The sequence below is a fragment of the Chaetura pelagica genome, unplaced genomic scaffold (assembly GCF_000747805.2).
Source record: "Chaetura pelagica isolate M959 unplaced genomic scaffold, ChaPel_1.0 scaffold101, whole genome shotgun sequence".
In the NCBI taxonomy this organism is placed as follows: domain Eukaryota; kingdom Metazoa; phylum Chordata; class Aves; order Apodiformes; family Apodidae; genus Chaetura; species Chaetura pelagica.
This window is the reverse complement of record NW_009952564.1, coordinates 2672951-2694006: the sequence shown is the minus strand read 5'-3', so window position 1 is coordinate 2694006 and position 21056 is coordinate 2672951. Positions and strand designations below refer to the sequence as shown.

Sequence of the window (21056 nt, the reverse complement as noted above, 5' to 3'; positions counted from 1 at the left end):
AGGCTGAGGAGGGACGGTGAGAACGCGGGGCTGCTGCCCCCTCGGCGCTTGTTCGTTTGCCGGTGAGACGCCGGGTCCCTTCCTCGCGGGAGGAGGCGGCCCCGGAGGAGCGGGAGCGCGGGGCGGGCCCCTGCGGTGACAGTGCGGGGCTGCCCTGCTCCCTCCCCCCGGCCCCGAGCTGTCAGCAGGCGGCCTCCCTCAGCTTTGCCTCTGTTTGCGGGCGGCAGAGCGGGCAGGGCTTTGGCTTTTCCCGATAGGCGAGAGCTGTTGCTGTTCCCCGCACCGGGGGGCTGGGGCTGTGCCATGAAAAGCGGCCGAGCGGAGTGAAAGTACACGGGCTTAAAGATCTTATTGAGAGGCTTCACGTTAGCTGTCAGGTTTGAAGGTCTTGCACTGGAGTTATACAGAATATTATAAAGAGAATGGATGCTGGAAGTTCTGCAGCTGTGTTCTTCCCCTGTGCAAGAAGTTTACCTGTTAACGACAATTCTCAAATTTTATTTATTATTTGAGCTCCTGTAGTGTTACAGATATGTTCTGTGGTTCCTTTTCACTTTATAATCAAAGTCTGAATAGCCTATTCGTTCTATACTTGCCCAGGGGTGGAGTTAAATGCCTTCACTAAGGATAAATCCTAGTGAAAATTTTATTAACAATTCTGTCCACACCAACAATCCAGAGCCTTGCCTAAGCATGTGTCTGGTTTGTATTGTGGCTGTCAATGACTTTTTGTTAAGGCTTGTAGTGACAGGACAAGGGGTAATGCTTTTAAGCTGAAAGAAGTTAGATTTAGATTGGGCATAAGGAAGACATTTTTTATTATGAGGATGGTGAAACACTGGAACAAGTTGCCCAGAGAAGTCGTGGGTGCCTCACAAGTATTCAAGGCCAGGTTGGATGGGGCTTTGAGCAGCCTGATCTAGTTAAAATGTCCCTGCCTATAGCAGGGTGCTTGTACTAGATTATCTCTTAAGTTCCATTCTAACCCAAGCCATTCTATTAGTGAGTTTTCTTTGAGATAGCTTGCTTAAAAATAATTTTCTGATTTTCACTTAGTGCCTGCTACTGTGGTCATGCTTTCCTCTGAATAAATAAGACACAAATTGCTAAGCTTGTTTTGTATCTTTTTCACTAGAGAAAATCATGGAAGGAAGAACATCATCTTCAAGTCAGGTCAGTGCAAGTCTTCCAAGATTTTGCAACAATTTACTTTGAGTCTGTGGGTATCCTATGGTGTTCTGATGCATTTATGCAATGAAATTCATTCTTCAGTGGTCCAGCTTCCATGTCGTTGGAACATGTTTTCTTGAGAAACACTTTATCCTGGTGGCAGTCAATAAGAATGTTTGCTGTTTAACATGTTTTAATATATGATAGGGTTAACATTTGATTTCACATACACAGCATATTTTCAGGGTATGTTAAGACCTAAGCTAACATCTTAAGTATTAGAATAATGCTCAAGTAAGTAGAGCAGCTATGTAGCTGCATAGTATTTATCTACAGATATGTGTTCAGAGACTACTTATGCTAGCAGTTATTTTTTCTAAAATACTCCTAATAGTAGTTTCTAGCAATGGAAGCACTGTTGAAAAATTGTAGGCACAGCAACTGGTTTGATCAGGTAGGGTCTGGACTGTTTAGTGGTTTAGAAATCAACTGTTTCCAGGACCTTGCTTATGCACTTTCTCTGATCCTTGCTCCTACAGGTGGGAACCTTCAGAAAAGTGCTGCTGGTTTAGATGAGGATTCTGCTAATGCGTATGCAAATGTATGTGTTGAGTTAGTCACTTTCTATTAGGGAAAAGCTGAGGCAACTGCATACATTGCTTTTAATGTAGATACAGACCTCTGTTTTTTACCTCTTGACTTTGTGCTTGTTCTGTCAGTTAATTGTGGGCACTGCCCACATCTTCTTAATGAATGCAAACATTGGGAAGATATTGTATGGTGAGGTAGAAATTTTGCTGATGAACCTGCCTCGTGCTTCTTTTCCTTTTCTGTCTCCTCATTTGTCTCTCTCTGTTTTCTGAGTCTGACCTTAACTGTTCTTGGTGTTATCTGTTCTCTTATTACAGAAGTTATTTGAAACTCTGTAACTGTAAATGAATGTTAACATTTTAGATAAGTGTGTTCTTGGGTAGAGATGTAATTCTCCCCCTGTACACAGCACTGGTGAGGCCTCACCTCGAGTGCTCTGTGCAGTTCTGGGCCCCTCACTTCAAGAAGGATATTCAGGTGCTGGAGCAGGTCCAGAGGAGAGAGCAACAAGGCTGGTGAAAGGACTAGAGGGAAAGTCTTATAGAGATAGGGTGAGGGAGCTGGGGCTGTTTAGCCTGGAGAAGAGGAGGCTCGGGGGGACCTTATCGCTCTCTTCAGCTACCTGAAGGAAGGGTGTAGTCAGGTGGGGGCTGGGCTCTTCTTCCAGGCAACTAGCAACAAGAGAAGAGGGCATGGCCTGAAGCTGCATCAGGGGAGGTTTAGGTTGGATATTAGGAAGTACTTCCTCACGGACAAGGTGATTAGACATTGGAATGGACTTCCCAGGGAAGTGGTGGAGGCACCGTCCTTGGATGTGTTCAAGGAAAGGCTGGATGTGGCACTAAGTGCCATGGTCTAACTGATGTGGTGGTCTTGGGTCATAGGCTGGACTTGATGATCTTAAAGGTCTTTTCCAGCCTTAGTGGTTCTGTGATTCTGTGATAACAGCAACTGCTAGTCAGGCAGCAGGAGTTCTGAAGTAAAAAATGTGTACCTAGACATCAAGATGCAGATCAGAAGAATGTGTTCTGGCTAATAAAATATGTTTGTAGGCTACTTCTCAAAAATAAACAAGCAAAGCCCTATCAAACAATCTAATTGCAGCTGTTCTTGAATAAGAAAGTGTCCTTGAATGTTGATTGAAAGGAAAGGTATTGTATTAGAAATTGTTGCCCATGTATAATGTTTACATTCTTTATAATTTGAAAAATCTGTTATTGAGGGCATAATTGTTATTACAGCAAAAGTAGCTTCAGGTACTGTACAGAAATTCAGGTCTAATTATTAAAAAAAAACAGCAACAAAAACCAGAGAAGGAATAATAGCACTTTATAATTCAAACTGAAAAATTTAAGTTTATCTCGTTATGGTACAGTATGCTTCAGTTACGGTCTAACTACCTACAGAGATAATGAATGCAGTCTCTGTGTTAATAATTAAGTTGTTAGTGTTGCTGTTATATAGGCCTTGCTTTTAATTTCATGTTACAAGATAGAGCATCTGGCAGCTTGCAGATGAAGTTCATAATACACTTGACAGTAGCTGTCATATGGAGTAGCTTCAGCTTTTCCCAGGATGAGATAGATTAAGTTTTCTGAAAGATGTCAATGTTGCATTCCCTCTCCGATATATTCTAATCTGGGCATATTTGCCATGTAAAGTTTTGCTTCTTAGGATACCTGGAGAAATGTCCAGGCTTGCACTTTTGTCCTTTCAGTTGGTATTATTTTATCTGATTTAAATAACTAATGGGAAATATCACCCTCTTTCCTTTTCTTGATGAACTGTTAGGATTTCACTTTGACCATTTTTGTTTTGAATTTCAATCAATGAACGTTATTTCTTGCATATTTTTTATGAATTGGTGAAATTCTGTGGATTACTAACTGCTTTATCTTTCTATAATTACTTTTGAAACACTGGCTCTGTTTTTGTGAGGGCTGGCAATGACAATAGCTGATACCATTTTGAGTATGTTGTAGTGTGTTAGTGCTAAATTATCATACCAAAATACTTGTATACTAAGATGTAATTGGTGCTCTTCCTGAATTTTTTTTGGGAGTGCAAACCTGTTGTGACATTCACAATTGCATTAATCTGTTTTCTCTTTATCGTTCTCTAAGCTGAGATGATTAAACTAGACTGTAAACAAATCAGAGGGAACTGAAAAAACTAAGTGGCAATAAATGAGCTCTCTCCTTTTGGTTCCACATTTGAAGTTGTGGTAAAGTTAGTGAAATAGGGAGAGCTTTTAATGCTTTTTAAGACAGATCATATGTTAAAACTAGCTCCTCATATGATAGGACACAAGATTTAAGATCAGGCATCAGTGAGGAACGCATTTAAATGAAAGTCATAGGTCAGTGGTTCCCTTGCAACTTGGTTATTTTGCCTGACAGCTAAGCAAACTTTGTACATGCAGTATGTCAGCTCATAGCACTGGTGGATAATTTAGTGTTGTTATTTGTGTAACATCATCTATTTTCAGTTTCGTATACCAAAGAAGAAAACAAACTCCAAGTCAGAGGATGTCCAGGTTCAGTCCCCTTTGGCGAGGCTTCCAGGCTCCCATCATTGGGACTACCCTTTAAAAGAGGTAAAGAGAAGTTTTTGGAGTGCAAATGTATGGGAGAATGTTATTTTTTTTGTTATATTTTGGCAGCTGGATTTTTCCAAAACTGAGTGCTGCCTTGTGAACAATGTATTTCCTAGGTTTTCTTGGAAAGAGACGAGTGTGTAGGTCTGAAATCTGCCTGGAAGCATACATTTTCAGAAATGGAAGGCTCAGTGCCATATTGCCAGCCCAATAATTTAAAAAGCAGATTTGGTCTTCAGGTGTAGTTTGAAACGATCTTGAACATAATTAATTTAAAGGCAAATAAATTATTTATTTGTTTTTTAGTTAATCGTTTTCTGATTCCTCAACTTTTAGGTTATATTCAGGTTAATTACAAAACTTTCTGCTAGGATATGAAAATAATTTTTACGTTGAGTTTTCAATTAGAATATATTAAGTACTGAATGACTTTGGGTGCAATTTTAGGTGCTAATTCAGAAATAACTAATTTCAGTACTAAGACCAAAAGACTGTATTTATATGGCATTTATCATAAATTACTGTCTTGATCGTCTCAGGCACATACAGAAGCAAATATTTTCTTTCTACAAATTGGTTCCAAATGTAGTAAGAAGTTTTAAAAGGCCAGGTTTTGGAAACTTATTTTGTTACTCTTGACTCCTTCAGTTCAGCAGAGTTTGTTGTTGGTTTTAGTGCTTTCAGAGTCATAGGGCTGGACAAACAGGCTCCCTCATGGCAGAGCTTTAAAAACCTGGTAAAGAATATTAGGATTTTTTTTTTTAACTTACAGTAGTGGTAATAATGTGACCCAGGCCTCTGGGTAAGCCTGGTCATTTAAGCATGGGGCAATACAAACTCACTGTGTGGTTGCGTTAATACTTTAAGTGATCAGAGCATCCAACTACAGTCAGATTTGAAGTCAGAAATGATGTGTTATGTGGTTACAAGCAGCAGCCTCTTAGGCAGACCCAGGCAGTACTTGTATAAAAATTCTTCCTGTCTTTCTCTCTGCCTCCATAAAAACAGTGATTAGACTGGATGAATTGAAACATCTTTTTTTCTTGCTATTTCTTCTATATTGTCTAATTTTCCATTTCTTATTTTTCTTACCTGTGTCTATATATTTCAGACCCCTCCATGTGGTAGAGGGCTCTGTATTCTATAAACACTGACTAGCCTTAGTATTCTACTTTCAAAGAAAAGATTGTTCATGAGGTGTCATAATTAAAAGAAATACTACTGTTTTACCCATACAAAGATCTGTCCAGGTTGTGTTTAGAGTTGCCAGAGTTTGCTCTATGTTGTTTGAGAAATTCTTTGCAGCTTTCAATGATTTAGGCGTATAGGTCTCTGACATGCTTGAAGTGAACTAGATGGTCTTTGACGGCAGGATGAGACAGCATCTTCAAAGCAATTTCTTGCTGCCAGCTGTTTTAGTAATGAAAGTATTCTCCATTAGAGAGTCAGCCCCTGTGGTAGGGAAAAGATTAATTTGAGATGCTCCTTTCAGGCTTCACTGAAGTACATAACATACACGTGTGCATGAATGATGCCCTTTTACCCCACGCTTAAGCAGAAAAGCAGATACGTTTTTCTGCTTTCAGCCTGACTGACATAATTCTAAAACATCTGTTTGGTTTATTATCTTTTATATTTAAAAAAGTGAGGAGAGATTAGGAGGAGGTAATATTAGAGGGAGATAGGTTTCTGGAATTGCAGAAATAACAGTTTTGGTGGGGCTACATTTAATTAATTTGAAAATTCTGGTAAGGTAAGAGAATTCAGAATAAGTGATCTTCCTTTTGTGGGTTTTGCCACCTATGTACCAAACCTTCCTTTTCCCTCTCAGAATGTTGTATCTTTGAGGAGAAGATAATTTGGTTAAATGTATGGAGTTAAAACAGAGATTGTTTTTAGTATTTGTGTATGTAAAACAGGCCTAATATTTAAGTTCCTGTTTGAGATAGTCCTCCTTTAAATAGTTAAATAATTGCTCTGTATTGTCCAATTTCTTTAGAAGAAAAAAAAATAAAGTCTATTCAAGACCAGGTGGTACATGGGTGCTTTAAATTAGGCAAAATATTTATTTGCAAAATTATTGTGTTACCTTTTCGGCTCTGCTTTATTTGTGCAGTTGCATTGTTCAACAAGGCAGAGTGCAAGGTTCTGCACATGGGTCAGGGCCATCCCAAGCACAAATACAGTCTGGGCAGAGAATGGTTTGAGAGCAGTCTTGAGGAAAAGGACTTGGGGATGTTGGTTGATGAGAAGCTCAACTTGAGTCAGCAATGTGTGCTTGCAGCCCAGAAAGCCAACTATACCCTGGGCTGCATCAAGAGAAGTGTGGCCAGCAGGTCAAGGGAGGTGATTCTACCCCTCTGCTCTTGTGAGACCCCACATGGAGTATGGTGTCCACTTCTGGAGTATCCAACACAGGAAGGACATGGAGCTATTGGAGTGAGTCCAGAGGAGGGCCATGAAGATGATTAGGGGGCTGGAGCACCTCCTGTGAAGAAAGGCTGAGAGTTGGTTATTCAATCTGGAGAAGAGGAGGCTTCAGGGAGACCTCAGCAGCCTTCCAGTGCTTGAAGGGGCTAGGGGAAAGCTGGAGAGGGACTTTTTACTAGGGTGTGGAGCGATAAAATGAGGATAAACTGTTTCAAACTGGAAGAGGGTAGATTAAAATTAGATATTAAGAAGAAATTCTTTACTGTGAATATGGTGAGACACTGGAACACATTGTCCAGGGAAGGTGTGGCTGCCCCCTGCCTGGAAGTGTTCATGGCCAGGTTGAGACGGGGCTTGAAGCAACCTGGCCTAGTGGAAGGTGTTCCTGCCCATATAGGGGGATTGGAACTGGATGACCTTTAAGGTCCCTTCCAAACCAAACCATTCTGTGATTCAACATCTGGCATTATTCCCTTTTTCTAGTGTAATATCCATTATGACATATTTATGTCTTTTTAAACCTGCCGAGTTCATTTGTTTTATTTCAGTGGAAATCAAGTGCCAACAACAGAGCACCCTCCACAAAAGGAAAAAGGCAAAAGGACTGTGAGAGACAAAGCTCTAATGATGAAGAATCGATTGGGTAAGAAATAATCTCAAAATTAGTATGTATTTTCAGAGTGGCTGAATCTTTGTTGAGGATGGGTGTCACTGGTATCTAGCTACTTATTTGTGTCATGCAGAGATGGTTTTCAGGCTGTTAGGTAGACTACCTTTAGAGAATCATGTTTCATTGATTTAATAGCATTGTGTATTACGACACAACCATAACTTTTTATTTGTTTTAAGACAACACAATACTGTGACATCAGAATGGGAATGTGGCAACTTACTGAATGTTGATATTCTTGAAAATCTGAAAGGTATTCATTACTCTTTTAAGTGTGAATGATCATTATAGCCCTAGGTATTTCAGATACTTAGGAGATTTCCCAGATTGTATTTTGCTTGTCTCTTTGCTCTGTAGTCCACAATAATTAAGCTGGTTTTATTACGTCTCTAAAAAAAAACAAAAAAAAAACCCATCCCAAGAAATATGTCAGTTATTAGTGGAAGGCAGTAAAAAAACTTGAGATTTTTCACCTCAATGTTGTAGTCAATGCACCTAAATGAGTAAATAAGATTGCTGATGTGCCACTTCCTTATGCTTAGTTGCCAAGAGCAAAAATCTTCGTTTATTTGACATGTCAAAATATTTTAAATCATCTTTTGTCAGCTACTTAATTGTTTATCCAAGAAAATTTTGAAGTTATAAGTGCCATAGTTGACAAATGGACATGGAAATGCAGAATTAGATTAATTGACAGCAGCTGGGAAACATAATGATTTCATGATTAATTATGTTTATCTTAATGAAGCAATTGTTATTTGACGAATCATTTAAATCTAAATAAATAAGAGTATGCATTCTCTGCCCTGTTTTTTGACTGGAACTTAATTTGACAATAAGTAATCTCATGTTGGAAGGGGCTTATTCTTATATTAGAAAGAATTTCTTTACTGAAAGAGTGATTAGACAGTGGGACAGGCTGCCTAGGGAGGTGGTGGAGTCACCAACCCTGGAAGTATTTAAGGAAAATATAGATATAGTGCTTAGCAGCATGATTTAAGCACTGATTGGGTAGATTAGGTTATGGTAGGGGAATTTAGGTTATGGTTGGACTAGATGATCATATGGGATGATTTTGTCCAGGGTTAGGACTCTTAACATTAAGAGTTGAGGTTTAAGGGTCTAGGTTAAATGGTCTAGGGTTAAAGGTCTTGTGTAAGGGTCTACTGTTATAGGTCTATGGTTAGGCATCAAGGGTAAATGATCTAGCTGATGTGGTGGTGTTAGGTCATAGGCTCAACTGGATGATCTCAAACATCTTTTCCAGCCTTGGCGATTCTGTGATTCTGTGGGCTGTCAAAAACAAAGTGCACAGGTAATGAAAGTGCTTAATGACAGCAGGTAATTTTGACACTGCTGAATTTGGTGGGTTTTTTTACCTGTGATTAGTCATCATTTATCCTGGAATTTATTCAGAATGCTTCAAACTGTTGCAGGAAAGAGCTGAACTTATAAAAGATTCTTAATTGATTACTCATGCCTCCTCAGAGGCATAGTTATCAGTTTACATATAGTTACCTCAAAATGCTTCTCTCAGTAACTTTAGCTGAGGGAGTGGCTCACAGGGTCAACTAGCAGAATTTAAAAGCTGTATTAATTGCAGTTTCCTGAGTTTTAATTACACTGTGAAATGATTGATATGTGATACAAAAGATATTTCAATAAACTTCAAACTGATATTTCAATGTTGAGGAGCTTTAAAAGAAAAAAAAAAAAAAGAAAACTACCTTTGGATCTGTTAAATATGTTAGTTTTGATATGTGAGAAACTTTCACATATCATTTGTAGGTGTTCCATCATGTTAACCAGAATTCTTACCTGCACATTAGTGAGAAGTCATCTAGACTGCAAAGAGACAGTAAGTATTCAGATATAAAACTTGCATTTTTCACTGCCCCCAAAAAACATGCATGTCTAGAGACTAGCTTGAGGTTCTTGGTGAAATAAACTTTGTTAGCTGTCTGCAATGGAGGTTATTCTAAGTATTCCACATGAGTAACCAGTGTTTCTCAGTAAGTCAAAATTGACAGTGACCTCATTGCATAATAAGTAGAAAGAACACACAGATTCTAAAGAGGTTGGTTTTCTTGAGCAAATATCTGAGAACTGACTAAACTTGGAAAAGATGAGTGCAAGGTGGCATGCTGAGAATCTTTCTAATGCACAAGTTTCTCTGTTTCTTCCTCCCAATGAGAGAGTTTTCATTTGCATTGAGAAGTTGGAAACAACTCTTAATGACCAACTCATGTTAGTTCCTGATGTTTTGAAAAGTTTTCATTAATGATAGGAGCTAATCTCAAATATTTAGGGAGGAATGTTTCATCTAAAGTGTTGCTTGAGTATTGTTATTGCCGGCAAATTTTAGTCAGAAAGTACAAAGTGGATGTATTAGCACCAACCCACCTTCAATTGTGTTTTTAACTCAAGTTCTGGATTACTAGATTTGATAGTTGATTGCTTCTGTCAGTCCTGCTGTGTCTGGGACCATGGCGGCTGGAAGCAGCAACCACAGCTGCTCTCACTTGAACACCTCTGTTCCTGGCCTTCTGAAAGGTCAGGTGATATGTTGGTGGTCCCAGACAGGGCTCTCAGGTTAGTTCCCTAGCCCTTTCATACACTGGAGGTCTCTTACACATTCCTTCAGTTGTGTCACAAAATAGATTAGGACTGTCATGAAGTATGAATAGTTCAATTTATTAGTGTCATTGCAGAAGATTACATACAGTATTAATGTAATTGGCCAGTTAATTTTTTTGCATCCCACATACAAAACTTTTGTATCGGTGAGGAAGGGGATAACACTATTTCAAGGGTAATTATCACCGCCTGGAAACAGAGCTTAGAGACATCCACTTACCTCAGCTGTATTGCTCTTGCATTCTCCAAGAGGGAAATATAGGGGAATAAAAACAAACAAACAAAAAAGAAACAAGATAGAACATTGTTTGGAAATTCAAGCTTCTTGTTGTCTTCTGTCAAGTTTTCTTTAGCAGGTGGATGGGAAGAGTAGTACTTAAAGAAGGTATATTTGATTCTTTCAGCTCAATATTTTAATTGTCAATTGAAATAGATGTCATGACTGAATCAAGTACTGACCCTGTATCAGTGAGGTTTTTGTGGCAGTCACTTACATACTTGTTCCCCTTGCCCTCACAAGCACATTTTGAGAGTAATAGCTTCCTGGTCCAGCAGGCTTTCTTCTCAACAGGGTGTAGTCAGTGAATGTGGCAATCATGATAGTGCATCATGTTATTTGTTTGGGCTCTGAGAGGCCAAGGACCTCCTGAGCAGTGCATGTGCTGCAGAAACTCGGTTGCATACACATAGAGACTATCGGTCGCTTTATTCTGTAAACCTAGGACAGAAGTTTAGCTTTTATGAGACCTGATGCAGTGACTCTCGCATGGTAATGTGGCATCCCACTGTCAAAGTATTTTATTTCTGAAAACTTTGGGTTTAATAGTAGAGGAATGCAGGCATGAAGATTGTGGTGTAGACAGTTAATAACTAGTCCAAAAGGAGTCAGTAGTCTTGAGGTCTCATTTTGATTGCTTTCTAATACAAATTTGAGTCAGTAGTTACAACACCTCTGGGTAAATATGGTCATGGAGAGGGATGCTGAATCTAGCACCTCTGATTATTGGGTGAAATAGAGGTCAAACATTTTCTCCAAAGGAGTACAAACAATTAATAACTTTTGGTGTTGTGTTTTGTAAGGTAGGATTCTCCTTTTTTCCCTTTAAAAAGTTATGAGACTTGCCAGGACAGTGAGCTAATAGCATTTTTCATAATGTATATATTTTTTTGTCTCTTTCATCCTTACACATGTAAGTATGTTTTAATAACCTTTGCTTATGTATTTTTTCTGTTTTATGGAGGTAGGTAAGAGCAGTTACGGTAGATGCTAGCTTTAAAAATAAAAATAATTGCCTTTGGTTTTCCTTCACCAAGATGCCTCCAGTCTTAATGTTGTGCAGGTTACTTGCTGGGTCTGCTGGTGGGACTTGCTTTTAATGTATACTTTGTTTGCTTTTTTCTGCTGCTCACTAATTTGTATCTTCTGAAATGTCTTTTGCATGACTTGCTCACTTTATTTTGTGGACAATTTAACAGGTAGTTTAGACATCTGTGCCCCAGCCATCATTGACAGATGTACAGGCTCACTTAAGCGTGGATGTTTTTCCTGAATCTGCTTTACGATCAGTCTTAATGACATGATTTTTCAAGAAATGCTACCAGATGCCATTCCTCCTTTAGAAAGTGAAGCCATTGAAAGCTCTGAAGATCAGGTCACAAGCAGCTTAACTGAAGATCAAGTCAAAACCTTGTCCTATGAAGGTCTTCAGTCAAAAAGTCATGCCACATAAGAAGTGATGCCTTATCCTGGCACTGACATCTTTAAGAATAGCCAAGTGTATATACTGTTTTCTTCCTTGTTGAAGATTCCTCTTCTTTGCACAGGTTTCCAGTGCAAAGCTAGTTGCACAGATGCATGTTTGCTTTAAATTCTAAAAACATTTTTGCAAAGATACTTGCTGAAAATGTATAAGCCGTATTTTTAAAAAGTGATTGTGAAACATTACAAATTCTGTACCTACTTACAGTCAGTTAACCAAGTTGTGAAGGGACCTGGACCCTGTCAAGGTCTAGCCTGATGTGAGCGTGAGCAAAGAATGTCAGACCTGAGTTTCCAATGTGTCCAACAAACTATAGGTAATGAATTAGTTTCACTGGAAATTCCGCTTCTGACCCTTTTATATCCTTCTGTGAACTTTCCTTGTCTTGATGGTATTGTTAAAGACCCTGAAGGCTCAAACCTTTCTGTTATCATTACAAGTTCTGATCGTACAATTAAGATAAAGACTCTGAGACCATGTATGTTCCCACTGGACTAATGACCATGCAAGGCTAAATTTAGTAAAATTTCATTATGGTATCTTGTGTTTGACAGATACAAGGAAAATAATAATTTGGCATTTCTACAAGTGGGATAATGAAAACTGAAATAACTAAGATCTGGGAAATACATTGTTAGGGTCAGCATGATTCTAGTCATGAGTACTGAAGGGTTTCCTAAAGAAGAACACATTAATGTTGTCTCATGGTGCTCTGCAGTAATGATTTTTAAACTTTTAAAATTATGTTGTTTTAAGGAGTACAATTTCTGATTCACATTTTCATATTGGTAGGGGCCACTTCTGCAACTGTTTTGTATTTGGAGGAAAAATAACATTTAGATACTTCCAATATTTGCAATTTCAGGTTCTATTAAGAGGAAGAAGGGAAGTATCTGGCTCAGTCTTTCATTGCTTCATCTCTTCTGGCAACCCTAAAGTTAAAATGTCTTTACACTACAATTCTTTAGTAACTGGACCCCAAAAGTAGTTTGGGTTTTTCTTATCTTTAAGGAGGAAATTAAAGCACGGAGTAAATGTGTATTTTAATAAAAAAAAATTGCTTGAGTTACTTGGTGACTCTTACCATGGAACTGCCTTTAACTGCTTTAGTAGTTGCAAATTTTTTTAAGTCTAACAAGTTCTTGTGTAGTTGAATTTTGAATTTTTATCACATTTCTGAAATGTGTAAATTCTTTATCTTGTTAGGTACTGCTTATATATTCCTTATTTCTAATATACCTTACAGTTGGACAAACAACAAAATCTGATAACTTGGAGCTCTTCTGACATTAAATTATGGTTAATGTATCAACAGTGAACACTTGAGAATCCCAGGAAAAACCTAGGACTTGTGATTTAGCAGGGACTAAAGTCTCTTGCTTCCTCTGCTAAATTAAGAATACTTTGCAGGCTTGCTCACTATGTTCTCTCTAGGCTGCTACAATTGGACTTCATGGTGTAGGAGATAAGTGTTACTAAACTGTCCCTCATGACCTGTACTTGCTTTCCAGTAGTTAAAACATATCTTTACATTAAATTCGATCTCTGTGGCCTTGGAGTGTGGAAGAAACTTTTTTTAGGTCTACAGCATTTGAAGCACATGCTCACACATGCTCACACTCAGTCATAGGTTCTTTAAAAACAACAGTTCTTTGCATTAGTAGTCATGGGGTATGTAGAGGTCTAGGTAGAAGAAAAAATGTATACCTGCCTTTTCTTGTCTCTGCCTAAAACATTCTGGAGCACTCCTGTGGATTATGTCAGTTTTCTAATGAGACCATCATAATACATATGACCCCTCATTGCCTTCAGAGAGTTGATCTGTCACTTCTGAAACCCTGGATTGTTTTTGCAACAGTTAATTAGGACCCATCCCTTGCATAGCACTCCAGCAGATTTATTTATTTATTTATTTATTTAAATAAAGCTTTAGCTCTTTACTGATTAATTTTTCTTGGGGGAAACTTTTAAGAGATGCTCAAAGAGTGAAGGAAACTGCCTTCCCTTGAGCTTAAGTTACTGAACTTCGAATAGGAACCATTTGTTTATTGTCCCTTGTCTAGATAGTGGTCTCCAAGGTGTGGTGTATGCAAGACAATCTGGAATGCAGGAAAGTAATATTTTTTTGTACAATTAATAAATGAAATAAACATTAATTTCATATTTATCACATCCTCTTTAAATTTTTTGTTTTATAATGTGCATAATAGTACATTAGTACTATGTAAATTAAAATAAACATATGGAAGGTATGTGCTCAAAATACTTTTAGTAATAGGGGTGCATGATCAAAATAAGTTTGGGTACCACTGGGCAAGGATATTCATAGCAGACCTCTAAGAGAAAGTAGCTCATTGAGTACACATGGTGGCATTTAGTAATACAGAGATTTCATCAGATTGACCACTGTTGGTAGCTTGTATGCAGGTTCTCTGAGCTGTGCAATAGGAACCTCACTGTATTTTGAAGTTCAATGAGGGGTCATGTGTCTGGTTAACGTGGTGAGTAACCATGGAAAAGAAATAATAGAATTATAGAATGGTTTGGGTTGGAAGCCACCTTAAAGATCATCTAGTTCCAACCACCTTGCATGGGCAGGGACACCTCCCACTAGACCAGGTTACTCCAAGTTCCATCCAGCCTGGCCAGAAAGCCTAACAGGGACTCTTCCATCCTTTTTTGAGGAATCCCTCTGTATTGATGGAAGCAGCCAAATAACTCTCAACATGCATAGAATACCGGAGAGCAAAATATAGGGATTATGTGAAACATCTTCCCCAACTTGTTTTGCTAGCGTGGTAGTTCTAAATCTTTTTTTAGGTTCAAATACCTCTGTTCTTCAGCAGTTTTCCTGCCATACCTATGTGTTTAACACAAGGTACCATGTGATCATGCTGTTAAGCTCAATGGAAAATGTCATTGGGACCACTATAATTTGTCAGCCCATTGAGAAATAACAGCTATTTGGTTAAGAAATATCCCTGTAGTATGTATGTAACAGCTGTGTGAGGAGTATAGCTATGAAAGAAGGATTCTTGCTCTTCAAGATGAACAATTTAGTGTGTTACATGAGACATGCAATAGAAAAGGCAGTTCTTGCTTCAGTAATCTTTTAAAACCAATGAATGAGCCTGAACTTCACTTTCATCTTGAGACCAGTACTGGGAAAACAAGTCCAGTTCTCACCTGTTTGAAAATAAAGTTAATCTTGACAAATCATCTATGATACATGATGTTTAGTTGCTTATAAGGAAACAGTCCAAATTACTGGCCATGCTGCAGAATTAGTTCTTTATGTGAAGACTTCAGTACCATTTTAGCAGAATCAGAAAAGTATAGGTACTTGTTTAAAGAATTTAAACAGTGAGTTTCTAATAACTGTATTTCATTTCTGTAGTGAAACTGACTAGAAATCAGCTGGAGGTTCAAACCTGAGAGATTGTACTAGCTTTTTTATTATTTCTTCCCCAGCAAGATCATAGTCTAATCTATCATGTGGAAACCAGTAATATTAATCATTCTAAAATAAAATGCCACAATGTGATGTGAGTGCTTGTTTTCATATTCTGCAAGTGCTCAACTGTATCCTTTCAGAATAGTTTGTAAGACCATTATGGCTACTTTGGTCATTTTGCAATTCAAAGATGCACCAAAATTTCCATTCTTCTGCACTGAAAGTTTACCTCTTCAGAATCCCTTATGGATGTGTTTGTCATTGATGCCAGAGGAAGAAACCTTGAAAGGCTGTCCTGATCAAGAGGGGTGTTTGTGATTCTTCTCCAAAGAGAACTGCTTTGTAAATTGTCAGGGAAGTGAACTTAATCCTACTGAAAGTATAAGGTATGATGCAGAGACAGTAAATTCAGAGAAAAGCTTTGCTGAATTCATGTGACTTAACAAGTTCTCAGCACCCTATTATTTATTTATTATATGTATGGCAGGCAACCCAAAGTTATCTTGACGAATGTCCTGAGGACGAAAATAGGAAGAAAATACGCACAGGTTCAGCCTAAAACTGGTGCTAATTTTTCTGATGCTGGCAAGCTGCAGTCAGATCACCCACCTTCATCATCTGCTGCCAGCCTAAAGATATGGCAAATTTTAAACCCTACTCTCCAAAGCCTTTTTCTGTCTGAAAGGTACGTTGTCTTTGCCTTGTATCAATAAACAAAATATTCCTTGCAGTTGTTTTTTCATTAGAAAGTGTTCTTTGTTGTATCACAGCTGTCTTGTTCATGAAATACATTCTCATGCCATCTGACTTGATTAGATATCCCTGTAGTTGGTTCCTTTTGATAATCCTTGAGAGAGATGGTGAATTTTCTGATCTGATGGCTTCTATACTGATGGTCTATACTGGCAAGACCAATTCATTCTTATTCGACCATTGGACTGTCAAAATGTTTGGGGACTTTTTATTTTTGTGAAAAGAAGAGTACACTTGTTTTAAACTGCCTTCTTTTCTCAGTCAAATCATGGTGTATTTTCACTGTTACCCTTTCAGACTACTCATAAAAATAGGAGAACTGGCATAAAGGGTGAGAAGAAAAGCCTACCAAGTCCAGTATCTTCCTTGCCTCACCACTGCTCTCACCCCCACAAGAAGTGGTCAATTGCAGATACTCAGGGAAAAGTATGGCTAGAATGAATGCTTTTTTTCACTGAGTTTTATCTCTGACCTGGTGCTGGTTAACAGTTTAGGAACTGTTTATCCTGTTTTGGAGGTTACATCAGACTACAGTATTCTTCTATATTAGACTTTTCCTGCCAATCATATCCTCCTTGCTTATCACCTGTGTGCCTCTGCAACATCTTGTCTGTAAGGCAGTCTCCTGGTTAAAATCCCACCACTACAAGAGGAAGTCTGAGTGTTCTTCAGACATGACACAGTCTGTGCTGGAGTGTGCTTTGGGGGTGAATACAGACAGCAGGAGAATTAGGCAATTGATACCCAAAAGACAATATTGTTAATAACTTGGAAAAAAGGCCATGACAGTGCATACTCATGCAAAATAAAATTCAATAGAAGTGGTTGAATTTAAATCCCTGTTTGAGAATCCAAGTGGTAAATCAAGACCTATACAACAAGCTGTCTGCAATGGCATTGTGTGAAAAAAGTCATGCTGCTCTTACACATCTGTGCTGAAGTGGGAAGTTGCATCTTCATATTTCTCTTTAGCTTATTGTTGGTGCTTGTATTTTCTAACATTTGCAGATGTTTTTCTGAGCCTTGCTATTGCTATTCTCTAGAATGCCACTGGGAAGCTGAGGAGGGGAAGAAAATCTAATGCCACCTTTTTGTGTGTGTTGCTTTTTTACCTGTTGACTTTCTACTGGAAAAAATTCAGTCTATTTTACTGGAGGCTTCTTGTTCACAGGAAAATCAAGATTGTTTGCTCCACAGTTCTGAGAAAAGTGTACAGATATTATATGAGAGTCATTTAGAGAGAACCATTTACCAGTTTTTAAACAATACTTCAATGGTGTGTTAGAGGCAATGTAGTGTGACTTGTATCCTGCTAAAGTGAAATTATGTGGCTAGTGTTTCTTACCCTGATCTCTTGTTGCTTTTTGTGTTTATCTGCTTACATTGAATTTTAAGTTCCTTGGTGGGATTTCATTGTGTATCTAGGGGACTGAAAATAACAATGTTTGATGATTACCAAAATTCTGAGATATATTAATTTAATGACAAGTTTATTTCTCTAAATTTCAGTACAGTATTTATGATTTACTGTTATATGCATGGCAGGCAACCCACAGTTATCTTGACGAATGTCCTGAGGACAAAAATTGGAAGAAAATATGTAGACAGCCACGTTATAATTGATTCAAATTTACCTGATGCTGACAAATTACAATCCAGCCAACTATCCTCATCACCTGTTTCCAGTCCACAGACATGTCAAATACAAAGTTCTCCTCATGCAAGTTCTTTTCTATCTGAAAGGTATGTTACTTACTGCTGATTTTGCCAGTCTTCTTGAAATGCCATAACGTCACAAAGGAAAAAAATTTCCTGGAACAATTTTTGTTATACTGTTGTCTTAATGCAGGAGATCAGTTTCCTGAGTGCAAACTCACATGCAGCTCCAATGAGCTGTTTTAATGTTGCATTAATTCTGATTTGCTGTACCTGCTTTTAATAGATTCCTTTTCCTTCATAGAAGGGATTTCTTTTTGCAATAGATCAATGTTTTGTTTTGTGAAGATGTACAAATAATTCAAACGCATTTAGGTTGATTTTGTGTCCAATACCAAAGTCATGCTTTCCTGTTATTAACATGTTCTAGTATGATTTTAGTTAACTTCTTTTGCAAAATTTCTTCAAATTCCTCTCTGTGGTAGTTAATTTGTTTTCGCATTAATCCACCAGTGTTATCAATCCCAACAGAGTGCTATTGTTTAAAGGCTGTGTGTGTCTTCTCATTGCTTAATATCTACTTTTCCTCTTCTACATTTAGGTTGACTGAGTATCACAGTAATGCTTGACATATAAAACTAGCAGACATCAGATATTAGAATTATAGAATGTTTGTTTTGGTCTAAGATGGCAGTTGAATTCAGACTAAGCTGTTTCCTCTTGTCTTTTATGGCTGCCTCTGTGCTTAACAGTGAAGTATCCACAGGAACAAATAGCAAAAAATCTGGGGGAAGGAAATAGAAAGAGGAAGGATAAGAGGAATTATTTGTGAGGTCAGGAAAAATCAAGTTTCCAGCTTAAATAAATGTTAAAAATTTTAGATAAAAGTAAGTAATATTCCTCATTCTGATAAATGAACATTTTATAGAACCTAAATCAGTAAGAATTCCTTTCTTTTTCTCTGTTGGAATTCTCTGTTGGAAATCACTGCATAAGTTAATCTGACAAAGCTGCAATTTAAATGGGGGACTTAGAACAGTTTATTAAACTGAGTAATTTTTAAATTATTATATTTGTTGCTAATAAATAGTTTTCTATATCTTTAAGCTGGCTGAAGTGGGGGGAGCTTGTTTGGATTTTTGGGTTTTTTTTGTTTTACTACAAAATCTTTAAGATCTATAACTTTTGATATCTTAAATACTAAATTTTTATTTTGCTATGGATGATGGGAAGTAGTTCACAGACAGAAAAACATCGACTCTTGTATATAGCTCACTAATTCTGAGAAAATATCTTGCATATTTTTTCAAGCTCATATCTGAAGGGCAGCTGTTGAGCACCGGAATGGTTTGAAGGAGTAATTTGGGATTTTTTTGGCACATTAGCCCAAGTCGTAATAAATATGTAATAAATAATGGAGACTTTAGGGCTTATTTCAAAAAAGATGTGATTTGATCCTGGTCACCTCTCTGTCACTAAAGTCTGTGCATAAGACACTTGGCAGTGATTCTTTTGGTCTCTCTTCTTCTAAAGGAGGCCTCCTCCTTACAACAGTTACACTTATATATATGTACATGGCCAAACAGAGATTCTTTTGTGTTGTAAGAGTAACTAGATTGCATGCTCTGTTTTACTGAAAATTATGCTAGTTTTGTACTGTGGAAATTTCAGATCAAGTAAAAAAAAAAGGTGAATGATTAGAACAGGGTGGTAATAACTTAACCTTTCTCTATCAGGTAGAACGTGCTGCAAATTCCCAGTTTCCTTTCTTGCTTTTGGTATTACAGAATTGGTGGATTTTGCATTACTTATTCACTGCAACACAGTGTGAAATACATTTGCTTAAGTCACCACTGACCTATCAGTATAACTAATGAATTTGAGGTACGTTTTAAAATATGTTTCCTACTACTTTTTCATGGCTGTTGAAAACAATTCACTATATACTGCCATAGTTTCTTAGGTTATGCATATATCTGTGAGGAGGTGCATTTTAAACTGTGTTATAAGTGAAGACTGGAAGTGAAATTAAGGTGTGCAGAATTTGTGTATAGAGGAAGTACATTTAGGGAAGTCAAATAGCTGAAACATTCCTATTGAACGTTTCCTGTTGTTGTAATGCCTGAATCATGGTGGTGTTGTGAAACAAATGCTAAAAAACACTCAGTGTTTTTTTATGTTCCTTTAAGGTAATCAAATCTATATCACTTATGCATACAAATATTTGAAAGAGGGACGTGGGTTCCAAAATCAAGTTTTCAGTAGTGAGGTTATTTCAGGACTAGAGCTGTCTGATCTTTGAAAGAGTGCCTTGTTCAATATACAGAATGAATAATAGCACTTGCCAAACACTCTGTGAATGGAAGGGTAATTAGTCATTTCTTCACAGTGCTTAGGTACCCGTTCATCACAGTAGTATCAGACCACTCTGGAAATCTTCATTTGTCTTTATAATGTTCCCAAAGAGCAACAATACTCCAGTCTAGAAATACATCACTGAAGAACAGGTATCTGTCCAGAAAGGCTCCAGCAGTTTTGACTATGTAGTTACAGATGTCAAGAACATAATTTCCCTGGCTGGTGATGTTCTTCATGGGTCCAGACTCAGCTCTCAGTCGTTTCAGTCATTGTGATAATTACTTACCTCTTTACAAATTGGCAACTGAAACATTCTGAGTTAGGCATATTATAAAATCATGAACACAAAATTACGTTTGATTAAATGAAGTGACAAAAGGAGGAATGGAACAGATTTTCCAGAGCAGCATTAAATCGTGTCATCTATGAAATCTCTATTTTCTTTTTATTTTCTGACTCTCTCAGGAAAGGAAGCAGAAGTCATGAAGGTTAGTTTGTTTCACCTTGTAACCCTGAAAAGTTCTCAGAAGAGAAGTTTTACTTATATTTAAGTTCCTGTGAGAAAATATAAGTTGACCATATAACTAAATGTTATCCTAATGCATACACTAGAAACAAAAATATAGTTATGTAGACTTTTGTCAGCTGTAACTAAGCCTCCAAATAAGTTGAGAGTATGTTTACAAGATCAGACCTCAAATGGGAGAATGTCATACTGTTCAGTCTGCCAGTACCTCCTGAAAACCTTCTCCTACTTATGAAAAAAGTTAATAAAATAAACTTAACAAACAAACAAAACCAACAAAAAACCCTCAAAAAAACCCCAAACACACTGAAAGAAACTGTTTACTTTGCACATCCTTCTTTTTAGGATGAAACTACAAACTCAGCTGAACACCTGTAGGTTGCCTAGTTTCTTGTACTGTAATAATATCGTGTTTCTTTTCTGTTTCTTCCTCATTCACATGTCCTGTCCCCACA

General features: G+C 37.6%; 1 protein-coding gene across 1 annotated transcript in view; it reads left to right on the top strand.

Annotated features, from left to right (window-relative positions):
• The first annotated feature begins 1143 nt into the window (after window positions 1–1143).
• SENP7 (SUMO1/sentrin specific peptidase 7) overlaps window positions 1144–21056 on the top strand; it is a 41312-nt gene continuing 21399 nt past the window's right edge. The window contains exons 1-5 of the mRNA XM_009993348.1: window positions 1144–1179; window positions 4250–4357; window positions 7336–7430; window positions 15796–15993; window positions 17607–17804. Coding sequence (XP_009991650.1) covers window positions 1144–1179; window positions 4250–4357; window positions 7336–7430; window positions 15796–15993; window positions 17607–17804 — 635 coding nt within the window. The remainder of the gene's footprint in view (window positions 1180–4249; window positions 4358–7335; window positions 7431–15795; window positions 15994–17606; window positions 17805–21056) is intronic.